The 20,327-nt window shown below is 36.0% G+C and overlaps 1 protein-coding gene across 19 annotated transcripts in view; it reads right to left on the bottom strand.

Annotated features, from left to right (window-relative positions):
- Positions 1–20,327, bottom strand: part of smash (smallish) — a 91,005-nt gene that overhangs the window by 20,428 nt on the left and 50,250 nt on the right. For all 19 annotated transcript variants that reach the window (XR_016270638.1, XR_016270639.1, XM_089472091.1 and 16 more), the window contains 2 exons: positions 5,668–6,155; positions 4,437–4,643 (listed from right to left, as the gene is read on the bottom strand). Coding sequence is in view for 17 of the 19 variants with exons in the window: in XM_089472091.1 (XP_089328217.1) it covers positions 4,437–4,643; positions 5,668–5,922 (462 nt within the window). In the remaining 2 variants the exon portion in view is untranslated. The remainder of the gene's footprint in view (positions 1–4,436; positions 4,644–5,667; positions 6,156–20,327) is intronic.

Here is a 20,327-nt window from a genome sequence, read left to right as displayed (position 1 = left end):
AAAAAGTATAAACGCAAAGGAAAGTATACAAAACGCATTCAAGTAACAGCTGATTACGTAATATTATTTGTCCACGCCAGCGACGTGATTTGGAAACTGGAGCAGGCTCCACTCTCTAAAACATATTACCACAGACATGCAGCCATACTCATTACTATTGCTGTTGCTATTACAGTTATGGCTATATTGAGACAAATGACCATACCCAAAACACTTTGTGTATTAAGACAGTTGCAAATACGAAACAAAAATAGTCAAAAAGGTTAATTTAATTATATCTCCTACACCCTTAGCTGGAGTCGCTAAATTTTAAATGTGTTTTAAATGGCAAATGCACGCATTTCAATGCTATAATTACGATCTAAATGATTTTTATGAAGAAAGTCCATTCACAAGAAAGGTTGTGGAACAATTAAGTTCCCATAGTATGCCCAAACTGCAGACCTGTGTGTGTTTCTTGTGTAAAATTATTAAAATATCATTTCCTCTAATAATTCAGGGGATCTCGCAGTCGAGCAGTCTCGACTAGAGCCATCATAATTGTTTTTTTTTATACTCATTCACGAAAGTGAATCAGTATATTGGTTTGTGCAATGTCCGTCTTGCTGTCCGTCCGTCTGTCCGTCCGTCTGTCCGTCTGTCCGTCCGTCCGTCTGTCCGTCTGTCCGTATGAACGCAATCTATTTCGGCGCTATTGAAGCTAGAGACTTGAAATTTGGAGCACATACTCGTGTATATCCCCGATTTATAAAGTGTTAAAATTTTCCCGATCCGCCCACTAGGGGCGTGGCAAATCGGAAAATGCATTTTCCGATATACCAGAAATCATGTTAGTTAAAGAGCTAGAAAACTGAAATTTGGTATGTAGGTCCGCGCCGACCATCCAAGATCACAAGCTATGGCGGATATATCTCCGGCCATTAGGGGCGTGGCAAATCGGATAAAACTGTGTCTCCTAAAGTTATAAACCTAGAATGCTGAAATTTTGCACGTAAGCTGATGTTTTGATTCTATGAAGATGGGTAAAAAATTATATATCTACGCCTACTAGGGGCGTGGTAAATCGGACCTGAAGATATTGTGATTTTTCGAATTCTGGTATATTTTAGGCACTATTGATGCTAGAGATCTGAAATTTGGTATATATACGCGGGTTGATCGCCCAAGTCCAACGAGCTATGGTAGATATATGTCCGCCCATAGGGGGCGTGGAAAACCGCAAAAATTTATATCTTCTAAAGCATAATAGCTAGAAGCTTCAAATTTGGATAGTTGAGTTACTGGTAGCCTCCTCTATCGATTCTCCAAAAAATAATTTTTACGTCTCTTTAGGGGCGTGGCATATCGAAAAATACCCTGTAATTTCAATAGTCGACTCTGCTCGACTACGAGATCCCCTGAACCCTTGGAGTAATAGCTATTTCAATAATTTTTCGCGTCTTTCAGCTTACACAAGAAACACGCACGCACACACGCACACACACATACATACATACACACACACACACACACACACACACACACACGCACGCACACACGCACACACACATACATACATACACACCCACACGCACACACACACACACACAATCATTTACATGCACAAGCATAAACACGCATGGGCGCAGTGTGCGCTTACTATGAGAACTTAATTGTTTAATAACTTGTTTTGTGAACATACGATTTTCATGGAACTTGAAGATTATGATTATAACATGAATATGCATGTATTTGCCAAAGTACAAGTCTCTAGTATTTGATATACGCCTTTTACAAAAATTTGGGTGATGGGGTGATATAGGGGTGGGGGGTGAATTTTATCAAATACCGAAATTGTATAAAATGCATATAAGTATACATTTCAAATTTGGAGACTCTATCTTTAAAGATGTAGCAGATTTAATTTAATACCTGATTTCCGATAAGATTTTTTATCGATAAGTTATCGATTTTTAATGATAAACTCGATATCCGCGCTGTAAATACGAAAATTTTACACAAAATTTGAAGTCTCTAGCTCTTATAACTTCTGAAATCGACGCGTTCAAACATACGGACAGACGGACACGGCCAAATCGACTCAACTCGTCGCCCTGATCAAGAATATATGTATATACTTTGTGGGGTCTGCCACGCCTCCTTCTGATTGTTACATATGTGGCGATCTGGCATCACGATTATTCCCAATCTATACTATCGATAAAACACGATCTCTCAATTTACCATCATTAGTTAATAAGAATTTCACATCACAACAAGCTTAATCAAATAAATGGAAATAAATCATAACTGTGTTCTACTTTAATACACATACATGGTGACGCATACATTCTTCACAAAAACCAACAAACAACATTTTTAACACACAAACAATATTTCCATACATACATATCAACAAAACCATTATACCCTGATTTCCCATTGAAAATGGGTTCAGGGTATAAAAATGAAATATGCATGAAAAAAAAAAAAACATCGACGAGGTTTCGAACCTCCCCTAATCTAACATAATTTGCGTCGCCCTTAGCACCCTGCACACTGCTTTGCTTGACCAGCCAGTTGCTAAAATAGAATAGCTTAAAAGAGAGCGTCATCAGACAAAACTACAGTAACGGCTAGAAAGTCCAGAAATCAATCGAAATTCTAAGAATGTGCGAAAAAGCGCGTTTCTGTCTGTACGCATAGAATAGGCGATGAGTGTGTGCACATGTATAGGAGAATCGCGCTGATCTGCTGCTAGCTTGAAGCCGGTATCCAATATATGGATATAAATATATATGTATTATTAAAAGTCAAAGTTGTATAAATTATATATGTATGTAATTTGAATGCAACGATGCAATGAACATAGCAATAGCTATCTATGATTTTCCAATTTTAATGGGATCATGCCCTGTTTTTTGTTGCGCACTAGTCTTGAAAATTGCACTATATACTCTGGTTGAAAAGGTTTGGGCTGTGAATGGGTATTCTGCAATCGGTATCACCCGACTGCAACGTTCTTACTTGTTTTTTTTTTATACTTATTCACGAAAGTGAATTATTATACTCATTCACGAAATTGAAATGCATTTTCCGATATGCCAGAAATCATATTAGCGTAAAAGCTGGAAAGCTTAAATTTGGAATGTAGATTCGCGTCGACCACCCAAGATTACAAGCTATGGCGGATATATCTACGCCCATTGGGGGCGTGGCAAATCGGATAAAACTGTATCTCTAAGAGTTTTACAGCTAATGTTATGTTTATATAAAGTCTAATGACAAATTTATACGTCTACGCTTATTAGGGGCGTGGCAAATCGGACCTGAGGATACATTGATTTTTTATATTCTGCTATATTTTGGACACTATTGATGCTAGAGATTTTTGTATATATACTCGGGCTGACCACCCAAGACTAAAAAGTTTCGACGGATATATGTCGGCCTATAGGGGGCGTGGTAAATCGAAAAACTTTATATTTCCTTAAGTTTAATAGCTAGAAGCTTTAAATTTTGATAGTTGAGTTACTAGTAACAAAAAATCAGTTTTGCGCCTCTTTAGAGGCGTGCCATATCGAAAAATACCCTGTAATTTTCACATTTTTTGAGCGTAGGCATTCAAATTTTGCAAATTTCAAATTTTCAAATTTTTATGCGTGATGAAAGTCAAAGTTCTGTAACATTCACTCATTTTTGCTCGGTACTGTATATTCTTGATCAGGGCGACGAGCTGAATTGATTTAGCCCTGCCCGTCTGTCCGTATGCTTGAACGCGTCGATTTCAGAAGATATAAGAGCTAGAGACTTCTTTTTTTTTTAATGCCCGTATATACAGCGCGGATATCGAGTTTATCACCAAAAATCGATAACTCATCCAGGGTTTTTTATCGATAAAGAACCTTATCGAAAACAAGTAAGAAGACTGGTCGACTAGGAGATACCCTGAACCTTAGAGGGTCCACCCCCTCAACCACATATTTGTAAATGGCGTATTTCAAATACTAGAGACTTGTGCTTTATCAAATACATGTATACCCATTTTATAATCATAACCTGAAAGTTTCATGAAGATTGTATGTCCACAAAAAAACAATTAAGTTCTCATAGTAAGCGCAAACTGTTGCCCATGCGTGTTTAGGCGTGGGTGCTTGTGTGCGTATATGTGTGTGTGAGAGTGTGTGGGTGTGTGTGTGTGTGTGGGTGTGTGTGGGTGTGCGTGTGGGTGTGTGTGTGCGTGTGGGTGTGTTTGTATGGGCGCGTGTGTGTGCGTGCGTGTGTCTTGTGTAAGCAGAAAGACGCGAAAAATGATTGAAATAGCTCTTGCTCAGGGGATTTAGTAGTCGAGCAGTCTCGACTATAGCTTTCTTACTTGTTTTGAATTACTATTTACCTTGTATTTGACTGCACAAATTAAATAAATAAATTTTGATCTTATAGCCAATAGTACTTACGTTCTGCCATTCCTCGGGCTCCTCTTTCTTCACCTCCTTTAGCTTTTTAACTTCCTCCGCCTTTTTTAACTGCTCCTGCGCCGTCTGATATAAATTGCATGGTTTGATCTGGACAAATTGCATTGGATTCTTGGATGGTGGCGGTGGCGTGGGACGCGTTACACGCGCCTTTGTCACATACGCTGTGGGATCGGGGGATGTTATGCACTGAAATTAATTATAATAATTGTAATAAATGTCACAATTGTAATTATAACAAAGCAACAAGTGCTGTATAAATTACTTCAATTATGCTGCTAAATTACCTCAATTGCTTTCGAGTCAAATGCAAATGTCAAAGATCAGAGTTTAAAATTGCATGTCTTTTGTTCTCTAGTTATTTGGGAGAGTTGTCGTGATACCATTATGTGTGATTTTAATCAAACCCTTTTAATAATTGTTTTTTTTTTTTTTTTTTTTTTTTTTTTTTTTTTTTTTTTTTTTTTTGTTCTCAAACTTATCTTGCCTACAATTATTTCAGAATCTATTACCACAGTTCCGTGAACCTGAACAGATTTGAACGGTTTGGGATGGGATATGATCATTAATAACAACCGTTATTTTCCAAATATAGGAAAGGAGGAATTCTTTAAATCATCACTCCAATGCAGGTGGCTTAATACTGTGGGAAGCCATATTGTATTGTGGAAATTGGCAATTGCATTTTGATACATCAAAGATACGTGAATATCTTACAGCCCAATGTCCATCATTGGAAGTATGTTTATAATCTCGTCCTCTATTGTATATCCCAACTATTGGTTTTATTGTCACCAAATAACAGCATTTATTTAACTCAAATCAGTTGATTAGTCGTTGATAAGAAAGCACTATTGTATTCAAACCTTCAAAAACTATAAACTCGTGAAGTAAATTTTAATAATTGCTAGCTCTTATTGTTCGCGATTACGTTCCTTAACAATTCAAAGTATTCAAATATTGTTTATTTGCAATTAATTTTAAAAAGTGAATTCATTTAGAATTCAATAAGTTTACAATTTCTTGGAAAAAAGTATTAGCATCGACATTAAGTATTATTATTGAAACTATTGAGGATTTATCAATATTATAATCCATTGCAGAAATTGCTTTTCGCAGTAACCAGCTTAGTTGAATGTACCTTGTTATATTAACGATATAATGCAAGTACGTTTTATAATGCAATGGTCGGGATCTGCCCTTCGATACTAACCGTTTTTTTGGTACATCCATTCGGGTTGCAGGTACCGTCATTTGTTGACGTATTCGATGTTGACATCAAATCTTCGTTGCCGCGTAGCACAACATTCTGTTCCGTGGACTCGGACTCCATGGTGATGTTTATGTTACTCTCCGCTTTGTTCCTTTGCGCCTCAATCTCTCTTGTTTGCTTTACAGTCTCAGCCGCTCGATGGATATGTTTATTATTTATATAAGTTATTAACTGGGGGCGATGCCTAATTAACATGAATGCCACCTTTCTCACATGGCAGCTTGTTATAATTCGTCTATGTTGGTTAATCGGTCAACAATTTTAACAATATCATCTTCAATTTCAATTAATCCTAGCCATCGTGATCATTTAAGTCGATATGAATAAATCAAAAGTCCGTTCTCTAAATCGATGCCACTGCCATCCACGCAACAAGCAGGTCCATAAAGATGAGCTTCTTGTATTCCAAGTGTGTCAATTTTTACGATCTGCAATAAAACAAAGAAAATTTCAATTGAATCGCATATTATTTTTAAATTAAAGTCGGGATTAAATCGAATTATAAAAGTTGCCATATGTGCACCTGGAGATACGCGAGTCCACTTTGCAAGCTGCATCCGTCAAGGATGCGCAAAAATATGTAGAATACAAGAACATCTCTTAGACGGTAACTCGAACAATGCATCAAAAAGTTATTTACGAAGTTCACTTAACATTCATTAGAGATAGTTTATCTAATTGTGCAATTGTCTAGCTGCTTGATTGTTTGGTGCATCGACCAAGCTGCCCAGCTGGCCCCGACACTGGTATGTGAGCGAATCTTATAAAGATCTGTCCCAGATTTTTCGTTGACCTACAATTTTTATAATTGAGTTCAGAGTATACTGATTTTGCGACAGAAGGAGTAGCTTTCCCAATAAAGTATATTCCATATATACATATATATATATATATATATATATTCCATATACCAAGTACTAGAGACTTGTGCTTTGGACTGAATATACATTTGATGATTATGTTCTGAAAGTTTTATTAAGATTGTACGTCTAAAAATTAAACAAATCAACAAATAAATTCGTATAATATTGCCCACATTGCAGCACAGCCCAAGTGCAGTCGCTGCTTACTGCGCCGTTAGCAGAGCGCGTTGTTATACGTACATCTGTATGCATATGTATTTATGGGTGCATAGAAAAACTGCAGAATGATTAGAATATCAGCTTGGAGGGTTCTGGGTATCTCCTAGTCGAGCTGTCTCGACTAGAGCCTTCTTACTTGTTTTATATTATATTTGGATAATTCTGAAGAGCAATCTGAATAATATACAAAGAGAAAGCTATGCAAAGAATGCAAATACAAATAAAAATCAAATCGATTCACTTCTTAATAAACAAATTAACATTTTAGGTGATATACTTAGCAATGACTTCTATTAACCTATTAAGGTTGTCATGTTTGCATAACAAACCTTTATTATTTGTTTTAATCTTCCATCCAGTGAATAGCTATGTTCAATGTTATCCGCATGCCAACGAGGCCTCAACATTCTAAAGAGAAAAGCACAGGACATTCCAAGTTATACGAGTGAAAAGAAAGCAATGCATTGCAATGGAGGTCTGCGAGGATGCTAATCAACATGGGCAGCTCATGAGCACAAATAAGCGAACTTGAGTGTGCTGGAAAATGAAAATTTGCCTTTAAAACACAGCTGTATATGTTGCGATAGCCAAACAACAACAACAATTAATACTCAACTTTCAAATGATAATAATTAAGTGGTCAGAGTTGTCGAGCTGCCATAGCAACAAGAGATAGCTACTAAATTATAGATACTACAATTACTTAAAATTAAATTACCAACCAACTAGTCGATCAACTGAACAGCTCAGCAAATTGCAATAATTTACATTTAACAGTATTTTATATAAGACACGCGGCAACTTTCCAGAAAACATGTGGCACTAAAATATAAAAGGTAATATTGGCTGATGGATGGGGTTAATCACTAGTATTACTCATAATCATTTAATAAGCGCATAAAATGTTGGTTAGATACAAATAAAATAGCCAAGTTGTAGATCAGCGCTAAAGCCAAAGGTGCTAAGATTAAACTGTCAAGTTGGAGCTAACATCTGTTTCGGAGATATTAGACATATAAGAAACAGAAACAACCTCTATCCAGGACTGACGACTGGAAACTATATACTAGATACTTACAAGCATGAAGCCAATTAGCTACAAATTGCATCAAGATGTTCTCTAAAGCTACAGACAAACAGATAAAAAAATTTAAAAAAAAAAAAAAAAAAAAAAAAAAAAAAGACAGAAATTATAACAAGTAACAAGTAAGAAAACTCTAGTCGAGAGTGCTCGACTAGATACTACCCTGAACCCAACAAATAAAAATGCTCATTTAGTATGGCTGAAATTTCAATTTCGATGTATTTAAAAATATAAATAAAATACCAAACTCATTTAATAAAATATAAAAATATTTTGAAATAATTAAAAAAAAATTAACATCAGTTGCATCGATCGGGATTCGAACCGCGATCGGGATTCACTCCTGCTAGTGGCGCTGGCAAAACTCAAATAGATTCACTGCTGCAGCGCCATCTACCAAAATTAAATGAAACTAACTGCTGATGTGATTCTAAGAATCTGCTAGAATAACCAAACTATTAAAAACGCACATAAAGTATAGTTAAAATTTCAATTTCGGTGTATTTAAAAATATAAATTAAATAGAAAACGTATTTATGAAAATATAAAAATATTTTGAAACAATTAAAAAAAAAAAAACATCAGTGTTGCACCGATCGGGATTCGAACCGCGACTTCTTGATCGAGCGTCATGCACCTAACACACTAGGCCACCCCACTCCTGCTGGTGGCGCTGGCAAAACTCAAATAGATTCACTGCTGCTGCGCCATCTACCAAAACTAAACGAAACTAACAGCTGATGTGATGTTTTTGTTGTAGCTGCTGCACGTGCGTTTGTTAATTGGCCAAATATTTGATTATTTTTTATTAATTTTTGACTGAACGGAATTTAATGAAACTTTCAGCATATGATCTAAATATTATATTGAATATTTGAGAAATTTGAAAAAAGAAAAATCATTCACAATTAGCTATAGAGGCACCTGATTTGAACTTGAATGTTTTTACTCGATAAAAACATAACGGGATGATTTATCGAATTTTAAAAGCAAACTCGACGTCCGCGCTGTATATACGGTCATTTTAAAAAAAAATTCAAGTCTCTAGCTCTTATATCTTCGGAAATCGACGCGTTCAAACATACGGACAGACGGACAGACGGACAGACGGACGGACGGACAGACGGACAGACGGACAGACGGACAGACAGACAGACGGACAGGGCTAAATCGACTCAGCTCGTCGCCCTGATCAAGAATATATATACTTTGTGGGGTCTGCCACGCCTCCTTCTGCCTGTTACATACATTTCAACAAAACCATTATACCCTGATTTCCCATTTTCAATGGGTTCAGGGTATAAAAAGGCTCTAGTCGAGACTGCTCAACTACGAGATACCCTGAACCCTCTAAGCTGATATTCTACTCATTCTGCACTTATTTTACGCACACACGTATCACACGCACCTATAATCACGCACTCTGCTGACTGCGCAATTAGCAGCGACTGCGCTTTGGCTGCGCTGCAGTGTGGCCAATATTATGAGAAATTATTTGTTGAATAATTTCTTTTGTGGACATACAATCCTAATTAAACTTTCAGAGCGTGATTATGTGGTTAAAATGTGTGTACATTCCAAAGCACAACTCTCTAGTACTTGAAATGCGTTTTTACAAATTGGGGGCGTGGTATCCCAAATCTGTAAATTACAAAATCTTCGTATCGATCAACTGTATACACACAGTAAAGTGAAGTCCCTAGGTCTAAAAGTGATCAAATTAGGCTAAAAAATTAAATTGAATTTTCAATTATTCTCGATACAAAATTTATCGGACGAGCTATCGAAAAAATATGATAAACATGTACTGCGTATGGTACACCAAATTTCAGCTCTCTATCTCTTATGACTTCTGAGATCGACGCACTCATATGGACAGACGGATAGGGCTATAGCGACTCAGCCTCGTCGTGCTGATCAAGAATATATATTCTTTATGGGGTCTGAGATGATTCCTTCTGCCCATTACATACTTTTTCACAAAACCAATATACCCTGATTTCCCATTTTCAATGGGTTCAGGGTATACAAAATAACAGTAGTCTGCCTGGTGTCTAGCAAAATTCATGCGAATAGTTTTTACTAAATGCCTAGCAATTGCTTTTCTTCAGCTAATTAGCAGCATAGCCAGTCGGCAAAGAGCGGCAAACGACATGAAAGAATTATGTGAGGCACCGCACTTCAGCTACAATGGTCAGCCTTTCATGTTTTAATATCCATGGGGCACAATATTTCCAGTGCACTTGTTAAGACTGAGGCTAATTCTGCTATTAACAAATAAATAAACAACATTTTATTATTGGTGACTTCCAATAGCTGGAACAACAATAAAAACAAAACTACTTTACTCTGGCGACAGCAACACAACTGAGACTGAAAAATTATAAAGCAATTCTCACACAAACATTTTTCTTACAAAGCAAGAAGCCTAATTAACTATTTATCTATGCCTTCAATCTAAAAAGAGCGAGAATCTTATTAGCTTATCAATCTAGTGAAATCAAAGCGCTTAGTATCATTACTCTATGGCTAGATTATGACTATTTTCTGTCGATTTGGGTCGAGAACAATAGATTTTGCTGTTCGCCAGGCTTGTCGGAAAGGTACAAATTACTTTTAAAACTGCACATAACTCGTATAATAACAGTTCACTTCGCTTAATGTGGCTTACAAGAAGGCAACAGTGTATCTGTTTGGTAAGTTGAATAAAACGTTTGCGAAAATGGAATGGGTTGACAAGTATATCGCATTTTTGAATTGAATACCTGAAAAAAAAAATTATATATAACATATATGTAAGTTAATATTACTAAACTTCTCTAATTTGATGTGAGTAATTCAATATTATAAAATTAATAATGATATTGTATTTATTAATTATTCGTTTATCGCTCTCGCTTAAAAATATCGTCCATATACATATTAATTATCGGTATGTAAAGCTCTATCTGCTGACTGCGTTTCTCTGGAAAAGTGATGCTGGGCTGCGAATTGGCCAAGTCAGCAACAAATTCGCAAAATGAAACGCTACATATTCAGCCGAATTTGCACTCTAAGCAATTTTGTATATATAGATACATTATCCATCAGATACAATAATGTTGCAACTGTTGCCATTTTGAAACTCTTTTTAAGAAGGCTAGAAGTGGGGTTCGGGTGAAAGTTAAGATTCAGTAGCACAAATTGTGAAATACACAATTCTGCATAGACCAATGACTAAAGCAGTCAAATTTCTTTACACAATCTTAATAATATTAAATCTTATGTGTCGCTTGCTTCATTGACTTTAGAGCTTGTTGCCCAAGTTAAAACTGCGGTCTTGAAAATCCCAGTCGAACATTCGTCATACGCCTGACCTAATTCGTGCGCCTGTTTCAATTCCCTGCTTTGACAGCCTCTGGCCAAAGTCAAAACGAACTCAGCAAAAATAATATATTTTTGCATTAAAAATGAGATACATGTCCAACATTTAAATTCGGACACACCCACCGCATGTAAGACAAAACCAACAACCAACAAGCCGAGCGGTTGCGGCAAGTACCAATTATGTCCCCTGATATGTTAAGAACACTTCAAGAGTGTGACGGTATTTTAGGCCTGGTTGAATTTTAAACTCTTTAAAGGAAAGCCCATCTGCTAAGACGTCATCACTTTTTATATATTTAAAACTTCTGCAAAATCAAGTTAAAATAAATCAAGCGGGTATCCACTAGGTGATACCCTGAAGTATCATCGATTTGTGTTTTTATACCCTGAACCCATTGAAAATGGGAAATTAGGGTATAATGTTTTTGTGAAAAACAGCCAGAAGGAATCATCGCGGACCCCATAAAGTATATATATTCTTGATCAGGGCGACGAGGTGAGTCGATTTAGCCCTGTCCTTATGAACGTCCAGATCTCTGAAGATATAAGAGCTACAGAGCTGAAATTTTGTATGCATACTCGTGTAACCATACGCAGTACAAGTTTATCATATTTTTTCGATATCATATTTTTCGATTTTTGAACAGCTTTAAACCTAGAGACTTCAGAGATTCAAAGATTTTGTAAAAACGTATTTCAAGTATTAAAGACTTGTTCTTCGGAATGTTAACATTTCAACCATATGATTACGCTCTGAAAGTTTCATTGAGATTGCGCGTCTACAAAAGAAATTATCCAACAAATAAATGTTCACAATATTGCTTACACTGCAGCGCAGCCCAAGCGCAATCGCTGCTTACTGCGCAGTTAGCAGAGCGCGTGCTCGATAATTTGATTTGATACATTGAAAATGTAATTAAATTCGATAATTTTAGAGAACACATTACATTTTTTGTTACAGACATCGATAAATATTGATCAAAAGATCGATCGAGTGAAAGGTATCCGCAAAGAGAGAAACATTGGGAGTATTCAAATCGTAGTCATTGCGTATAATTTTTAGTCTCAGTCGCAATATTTTCATGAAAAAAAGCAACGGAATCCATCCAATACTATTAATACATTTGATTAATGACAGTTCAAGTATAATTGAGAGCAAATACATACATATATAACAAGTAAGAAATCTCTAGTGGAGACTACTCGACTACGAGATCCCCTGAACCCTTGGAGTAATAGCTATTTCAATAATTTTTCGCGTCTTTCAGCTTACACAAGAAACACGCACACACACACACACACAGGCATACATACACACACACGCATTCAGGCACAAACGCATACACACACTCACATGCACACACACATACACAAACACATACATACACATACACATGCACACACACATACACAAACACATACTTACACATACACAAACACATACACACACATACACAAACACATACACACACAAGCACCCACGCATAAACACACATGGGCTGCAGTGAGCGCTTACTATGAGAACTTAATTGTTTAATAACTTTTTTTGTGGACGTACGATCTTCATGAAACTTTCAGATTATGATTATAACATGGATATGCATGTAATTGCCAAAGCACAAGTCTCTAGTATTTGAAATACGCTTTTTACAAAAGTGAGGGTGAGGGGGTGAATTTAAGGGTGGGGGGTAAATTTTAACAAAAACCGAAATTGTATAAATTGCATATAAGCATACATTAAAAATTTGGAGACTAGCAATAAAGGTGTAGAAGATATAATTTAATAACTGGTTTTCGATGTTTTTTATCGATAAAAAAAGATCGGAATGAGTTATCGATTTTTAATGATAAGTTTGATATGCGCGCTGTAATTACGGACATTTTAAAAAAAATTGTAGCTCTTATATCTTCTGAAATCGACGCGTTCATACATACGGACAGACGGACAGGCGGACGGACGGACACACAGACGGACAGGGTCAAATCAACTCAGCTCGTCGCCCTGATCAAAAATATATATACTTTGTGGGGTCTGCCACGCCTCCTTCTGCCTGTTACATACATTTCAACAAATATATTATACCCTGATTTCCCATTGAAAATGGGTTCAGGGTATAAAAATATAAATAGTTTTGAATCAAACTGTTATTAAAGCTTGAATTGCGAAAAAAACATACTTCACCGACTACCCAGCGGCTATTTAGGCTCAGAATTCAGGTTGTCGAAAATATAACACAATATCAATATATCAATTTTTTATCGGGATGTTTTTTCCCAAATATCTAAAAATTTTTGTGATTTCTTGATATATTTGAGTTGGTCACTCTTGTGATAAGTGAACCAAGCACAAAATAAAATCAATTTGAATATGGTGAGAACGAATTATTCGGAACGAATTATTCGGACAAAGTTTCGCTCGATACTGTAGAAAATGCAGTTTTCCCCAATTTGCCACGCCCTACTGGCCGTAGAAATTTTAGGTCAGTTCTTAGAACGAGATAACGCTACCCTAGCTGCCAAATTTGAATGCTTACGCTAAAAAAATGTGAAAATTACAGGGTATTTTTTGATATGCCACGCCCCTAAAGAGGCGTAAAAACCATTTTTGGGTCATCGATAGAGGAGGTTACTAGTAACTTAACTATCTAAATTTGAAGCTTCTAGCTATTATACTTTAGGAGATATACTTTTGCGGTTTGACACGCCCCCTATGGGCGGACATATATCTACCATAACTCGTTGGACTTGGGTGGTCAACCCACGTATATATACCAAATTTCAGGTCTCTAGCATCAATAGTACCTAAAATATTGCAGAATTCGAAAAATCACTATAACCTCAGGTTCGATTTGCCACGCCCCTAATATTTTCACCCATCTTTATAGAATTGAACATCAGCTTATGTGCAAGATTTTAGCATTCTAGGTTTACATTAGGAGATACAGTTTTATCCGATTAGCCACGCCCCCAATGGGCGGATATATATCCGCCATAGTTTGGGATCTTGGGTGGTCGACGCGGACCTACATACCAAATTTCAGCTTTCTAGCTCTTCAATTAATATGATTTCGGGCATATCGGAAAATGCATTTTTCGATATTAATATGATTTCGGGCATATCGGAAAATGCATTTTTCGATTTGCCACGCCCCTAGAGGGCGGATCGAGAAAATTTGAACACTTTATAAATCGGAGATATACACGAGTATGTGTTCCAAATTTCAAGTCTCTAGCTTCAGTAGCGCCGAAATAGATTGCGTTCATTCGGACGGACGGACGGACAGCAAGGCGGACATGGCACAAAACCAATATAATAATTCACTTTCGTGAATTAGTATAATAATTCATTTTCGTGAATTAGTGGTATCACGTGATGCTTTTATAAAGTGCAACCAAAAAAATGTAAGTATTTACACATCATTTAAAGTGGCGCAATTTTTCTGTTTGTACGTATGTGTGTAGTTGGAAGGTCTGCGCTTTCTTGGAATATACACGATTGATTTTCATTTGGATTGTTTCGTAAATTATGATTCTAAATTTTTATTCGTTTGCCTAACCACCCCTGGTAGCTCAGTGCCTTCGGAGCGACTTGCGTCGGCAATAAAATTTTGTCAGCGACTCACGAAGTCGTATGACGGATACTCATATCACGGAACGCGTTTTTTTGAAATCTTTGAGAACCGAATACTGGAGTTAACCGGTCATCATAATTTTAATAAAAAATACGTATTCCTATAATCCTTGTTTTTTTTTTTTTTTTGGGTGGGATTATAAAATTATTGTGGGGAAAAAATTTAAGAAAAATAATTGAAAAATATTGATATATCGATTTGTTTTAAATATCAAATATCATTTTAAAATTTTTCAAAAATATAAATATCATTGATACGATATTTAAAAATTTTTTCGACAGCCCTACTCAGAACGCAACAAAAACACACGTATAAGAAAAGCTTTATCATGCGATAAAGCGCTTCAGAAATGCTTTCTAGCAACTCGCTTTACTTGTCGCTTTGGCTCTCTACTCGCTTCATTTGCACTCTGACATGTTTTAAGCGATTACATGTAAATCTGAATGTAGAGCTTTCTCGCATATTGTCGCTCAATATTATCGCAAACATTTGTAAAGTTTACATTTTATTCTGCTTTCATAAACACAAAATGGGTATACTTAAAAACTAGTGTTGTCGAATATATTCAAAATATCGTTTCGATGATATTTTAAGTTTTGAAAAATATCAATATGATATTTGATATGCAACTTTAAAAAAATCGATATATAAATATTTTTCGATTTTTTTTATACGCTGAACCCATTGCAAATAGGAAATCAGGGTATAATGGTTTTGTGAAAAGTATGTAATAGGCCAAAGGAGGCGTGGCCCCATGAAGAATATATATTCTTGATCAGGCCGACGAGCTGAGTCGATTTAGCCCTGTCCGTCTGTCTGTCCGTCTGTCCGTCCGTCCGTATGTATGAACGCGTCAATCTCAGAAGATATAAGAGCTAGAGACTTTAAATTTTTTTTCCTAGTTCTGTGTATATCAAGCTATTTTGTTATCGATAACTAGTTATTTAATTATATCTCCTATACCTTTAGAGCTACAGTCTCCAAACTTGAAATCTAGACTTATACATATGTATTTTATATAATTTCGGCTTTTGCTATATCTCCTATCACCCAAATATTTGTAAAAAGACGTATTTCAAGACTTGTGCTTTGGCACATGCACTCATTTCAATGTTATGTTCACTATCATCATGGAGATAGTCCATCGACAAAAAAAGTTGTTAAACAATTAAGTTCCCATAGTAAGCCCCCACTGCAGTCCATGCGTGTATGCCTATGTGTGTCTGTGTGTGTGTATCTTGTGTAAGCAGAAAGACGCGAATGATTATTGAAATATAAATTCTTAGAAGGTTTCAGTTGTTGTGTTTTCTTACTTGTTTACTTTTGCGGTTGGTTCACTTATCACAAGAGTGACCAACTCAAATATAACAACGAATCGCAAAAAAAAATCTATATTTTGCCAAGAGAAATATCCCGATATAAATATATTTTTTAAACAAAAAATATCGATATATTATTATTTCGATATATTTTCGACAGCCATATTAAAAGCCTCGATCATTCGGGGTTTGGGGGATCTTATAGTTGGGAAATCGAATCAAATTATTCTTACTAGTTAAATATAGCATATACGGCAAAAATTAAAGACTTTGAGGCTTACGAGATCGCTCCGTACATGCATATGTCGAAGCCCAAGTAGTATTAATATATTGGCGCGCACTGTAATTGTGCTTTCTACCTACTTGCCTATTTCCCTTTTTGCATGCCTCCGTACTTGTGCGTATGTGTGCTCGATTCCCTTGAACAAAGAATGCAGAATCGTTTGAGAAGTGGACGGCCACCGAAACTCGCTGCGCTAAGGGAAACTGTTTTTTTGTGCTTTGACATATATGTATATACACTTGGATGTTACGACCATTTTAACAAAGCCGTTATGCCCTGAATTCTCAAACAAATTAAGGCTGCGAAATCAGTGAAAACATAGGCTCATTTTCATTCAGTTTGGCTTCAGCGCATGAGTTAAGATTTGAGGTTAATGTTGCGGCTTTATTCTGGGATCACAAATGGTACACAAATGTTGCAAGAAAAAGCAGCAGTAAAAGCATTTATTTATTGGTAAGTTTATGTAAATCAATACAACACAAGTCAAACTACTAAATTTAAAGATACCTTGAATCCCTCATACCTTTGCTCAAAAACATTATACCCTGATTTCCCATTTTCACTGTGCTCAGGGTTCTAATATACTCTTTTCACTTCATATAGAGTATAAAAATTAGTAAAGTTAGCTTGCGCTTTTCTCTTTAAGTCACATACCACGGCCAACGCGACGCATACTAGGTGCACGCATGTTCAGCAGATGTGCCAACTAAACTTTAGTTTTTATTATTGTTGGCTAGCATTGATAAAATAAATCACAGTGCATAGTATTTATGAATCCGACACAACTTCAGATTAGATCGGGTCCCTTACTTTCAGGCTCGCTCAAAAACAAAAAATGGTTAACAAATTTATTCACCAATTTAATAGTTGCAATGTTTTTCACTTTGTCATTTTATAATATAACAACTTAATATGATGTTTCAGTTAAATTCCGACTATTTGTAGAGGCGAACATTGTAAAAAACCCATTCATCATTTCACTTTATAAATGAGCATAGCAACATAAGCAACAAGAATCACCTACAACAACAGCATAATACTTGTATTATTATGGGCTATAATTTTCTGTTGGTCCCCATTTTATATATATGGGTGCGTCCAGGCGTTACGCTAATTGCTGACGGCCTTCCGCTCGAACATCAATCCAATTAGGCCAAGAACTGAGCCATGCGGGCATTAGCTTTCAGGCGATTGTGTGTACATTATATTGAAATACACATTCTATAAAAGCAAACGTCAGCAGCATAGAAAAAATCTATGGCACTATAAATGTTAATTATATATACCTATAAATTTTTATAAAATCATATAACGGTATTTATTTACATTTACATTTAAAAAGTTTAGTATCTTCTATATTTATGAACCAACGGAAATGGCTGACTAACAATATGTTTTATGATTTATCGAATCCCTTTAATAAGACTCTAGTTCCATAAGGACACAATGGTTTACGTTCATTCGAGCGGATATTGCGCAAAACCAAAATACATTTTTCACGGCATTATAGCTGCTTGTAACCTATTGTTATTAAAGGATTTTATGTGAAATGATATTTTGTTTTCGTTCAATTAAATAGTTAAATATTTTATTAAGTGGAATTTTTGCAATACTTCTCTATTTATGAGACTTCTTGGGCTGCGAGTGTTGGCTGCACTTTGTCAACGGAAGTCGCTTACTATTTATACCTACAATCAGGGTAAAATGGAAGGAAACATGGCAGAAAGAATATATTCTTGATTATAACGACGAATTGAGATCTTCTATCCATGTCCACATAATCCCCCGTATTCGATAAAGATCTATCATTTAGAGGACAGAATTATTTAGTTAATAGAAAAAAAGTTAAGTTAAACTGTTATGGTAATTGCTCACATCCGTCCGACTATGTTCGTTATGTGTTTAAGCATAAATAAGTGTAAATTTCCAGAAATGCATAATTCGCATAGAATAGCACAATCAAATATGTATAACGCTTATAACGAAAAATCCATCAGTGGTGATTTCTATGAATTAGTTTTGCCTAACCCTTGACATTTAAGTGAGCTTGTGAAAACATTTATACTTGTTCTTATAATCGGTTCGGCTTGACGAATCATTTATTATATTATTTGGCCCACGCCTAAATACACCCAGTAAGCGCCCGATATAGACATGACAGCATACAGCGATCTCATCAAAAGTATCTAACAGATACATATATCAATCGTTGCTGAAGCTGTTGCTGCCGCTGTCTTTGCCCAAGTATCGAAAATCCAAAACGCAATAGTAAAATAAGGAATATAAACTCCACAAAAAAAAAAAAAAAAAAAAAAAAAAACAGAAGTAAAAAAAGCAGTAATTAAAGCAACAGCAGCAACTGCAGACGTTGGGCATACAGCCATGAGCGACTGCATATGTCGAGCTAGAGTAACGTAAAAGTGCTTCACTAGCATATGCTCGACTAATAGACACTCTTAATGCCGCGAATAGCTCACCATTGCAATTACTCTACGCTTCTTGTACACATACATCGCCAGCAGTACATAATTATTTAAATTCTAAATCTTTTCACAACGTGATAATGACATCCATATATTTGTTAAAATAAAAATCCTTAGAGGTTTATATTAATTTTTTCCGAATTGCGAATCATGGCAAAATGGGCAAGTAGCTCAAATCCGAAGTATACAAAATCGAAGTTTCTGCAAGAAAATTTCAAAACGTTGTGGAATTCAAGCTGTGCTTTAAATATTAAATTAAATTATTGATTTTACTCTATAATAAAGGAATGTGATATATATACACTTCGCGTCATCAGGTTAGCGCCCCCCCCCCCTTACACTCATTATACCCTGAACCCATTGAAAATGGGAAATCAGGGTATAATGGTTTTGTGAAAAAGTATGTAACGGGCAGAAGGAGGCGTGGCAGACCCCACAAAGTATATATATTCTTGATCAGCGTGACGAGCTGAGTCGATATAGCCCTGTCCGTCTGTCCGTCCGTCCGTCCGTCCGTCTGTCCGTATGAGTGCGTCGATCTCAGAAGTTATAAGAGCTAGAGAGCTGAAATTTGGCATGCATACTCGTGAGTACCATACGCAGTACGAGTTTGCTTTATTTTTTCGATAAATCGTCCGATACAGATTTTGGATACCACGCCCCCTTCTCCTCCAATTTGTAAAAAACGCATTTCAAATACTAGAGACTTGTGCTTTGGAATGTACACACATATTTACCATATAATTACGCTCTAAAAGTTTCATTAAGATCGTATGTCTACAAAAGAAATTATTTGACAAATAAATTCTCATAATATTGCCCACACTGCAGCGCAGCCCAAGCGCAGTCGCTGCTTACTGCGCAGTTAGCAGAGCGCAGGCTTATGCGTGCGTGTGGATGCATGTGTATGTATGTGTGCATAAAAGAAGTGCAGAATGATTAGAATATTAGCATGGAGGGTTCAGGGTATCTCCTAGTCGAGCAGTCTCGACTGGAGCTTTCTTGTTTGTTTTCTTTTACGTTTTTCTCTTTGCCTATTGCACGCAACTTCTTGGTTTTTTTTTATTTCATTATCATCATATGAGATGTCTCTCATACCAAAAAAAAGCACGAGTGAAAACCCGTTATGTTTTATTTTCTATTCTTCTCTATTTTCGCCAAAAATGTGTGCACTTATTTTGCGTCATCAGATTAGCGCCCCCAAATGCAATTGTAATTATCTTGCTTATTTTGGCAATTACACTCACCAAATTTTTTGTGAAGCTCAACGTATTCAATATATTTATAGTATGGGTAAAGAAACAGTTTTATCTTTGCTTGAAAATCAAAGATTGAGGCATACTTTGAATCT

Source organism: Drosophila arizonae, chromosome 2 (genome assembly GCF_054131065.1).
Source record: "Drosophila arizonae isolate 15081-1271.41 chromosome 2, UAZ_ARI_1.0, whole genome shotgun sequence".
In the NCBI taxonomy this organism is placed as follows: domain Eukaryota; kingdom Metazoa; phylum Arthropoda; class Insecta; order Diptera; family Drosophilidae; genus Drosophila; species Drosophila arizonae.
Note: the sequence above shows the minus strand (reverse complement) of the source record. Positions and strands in the feature narration are given on the sequence as shown.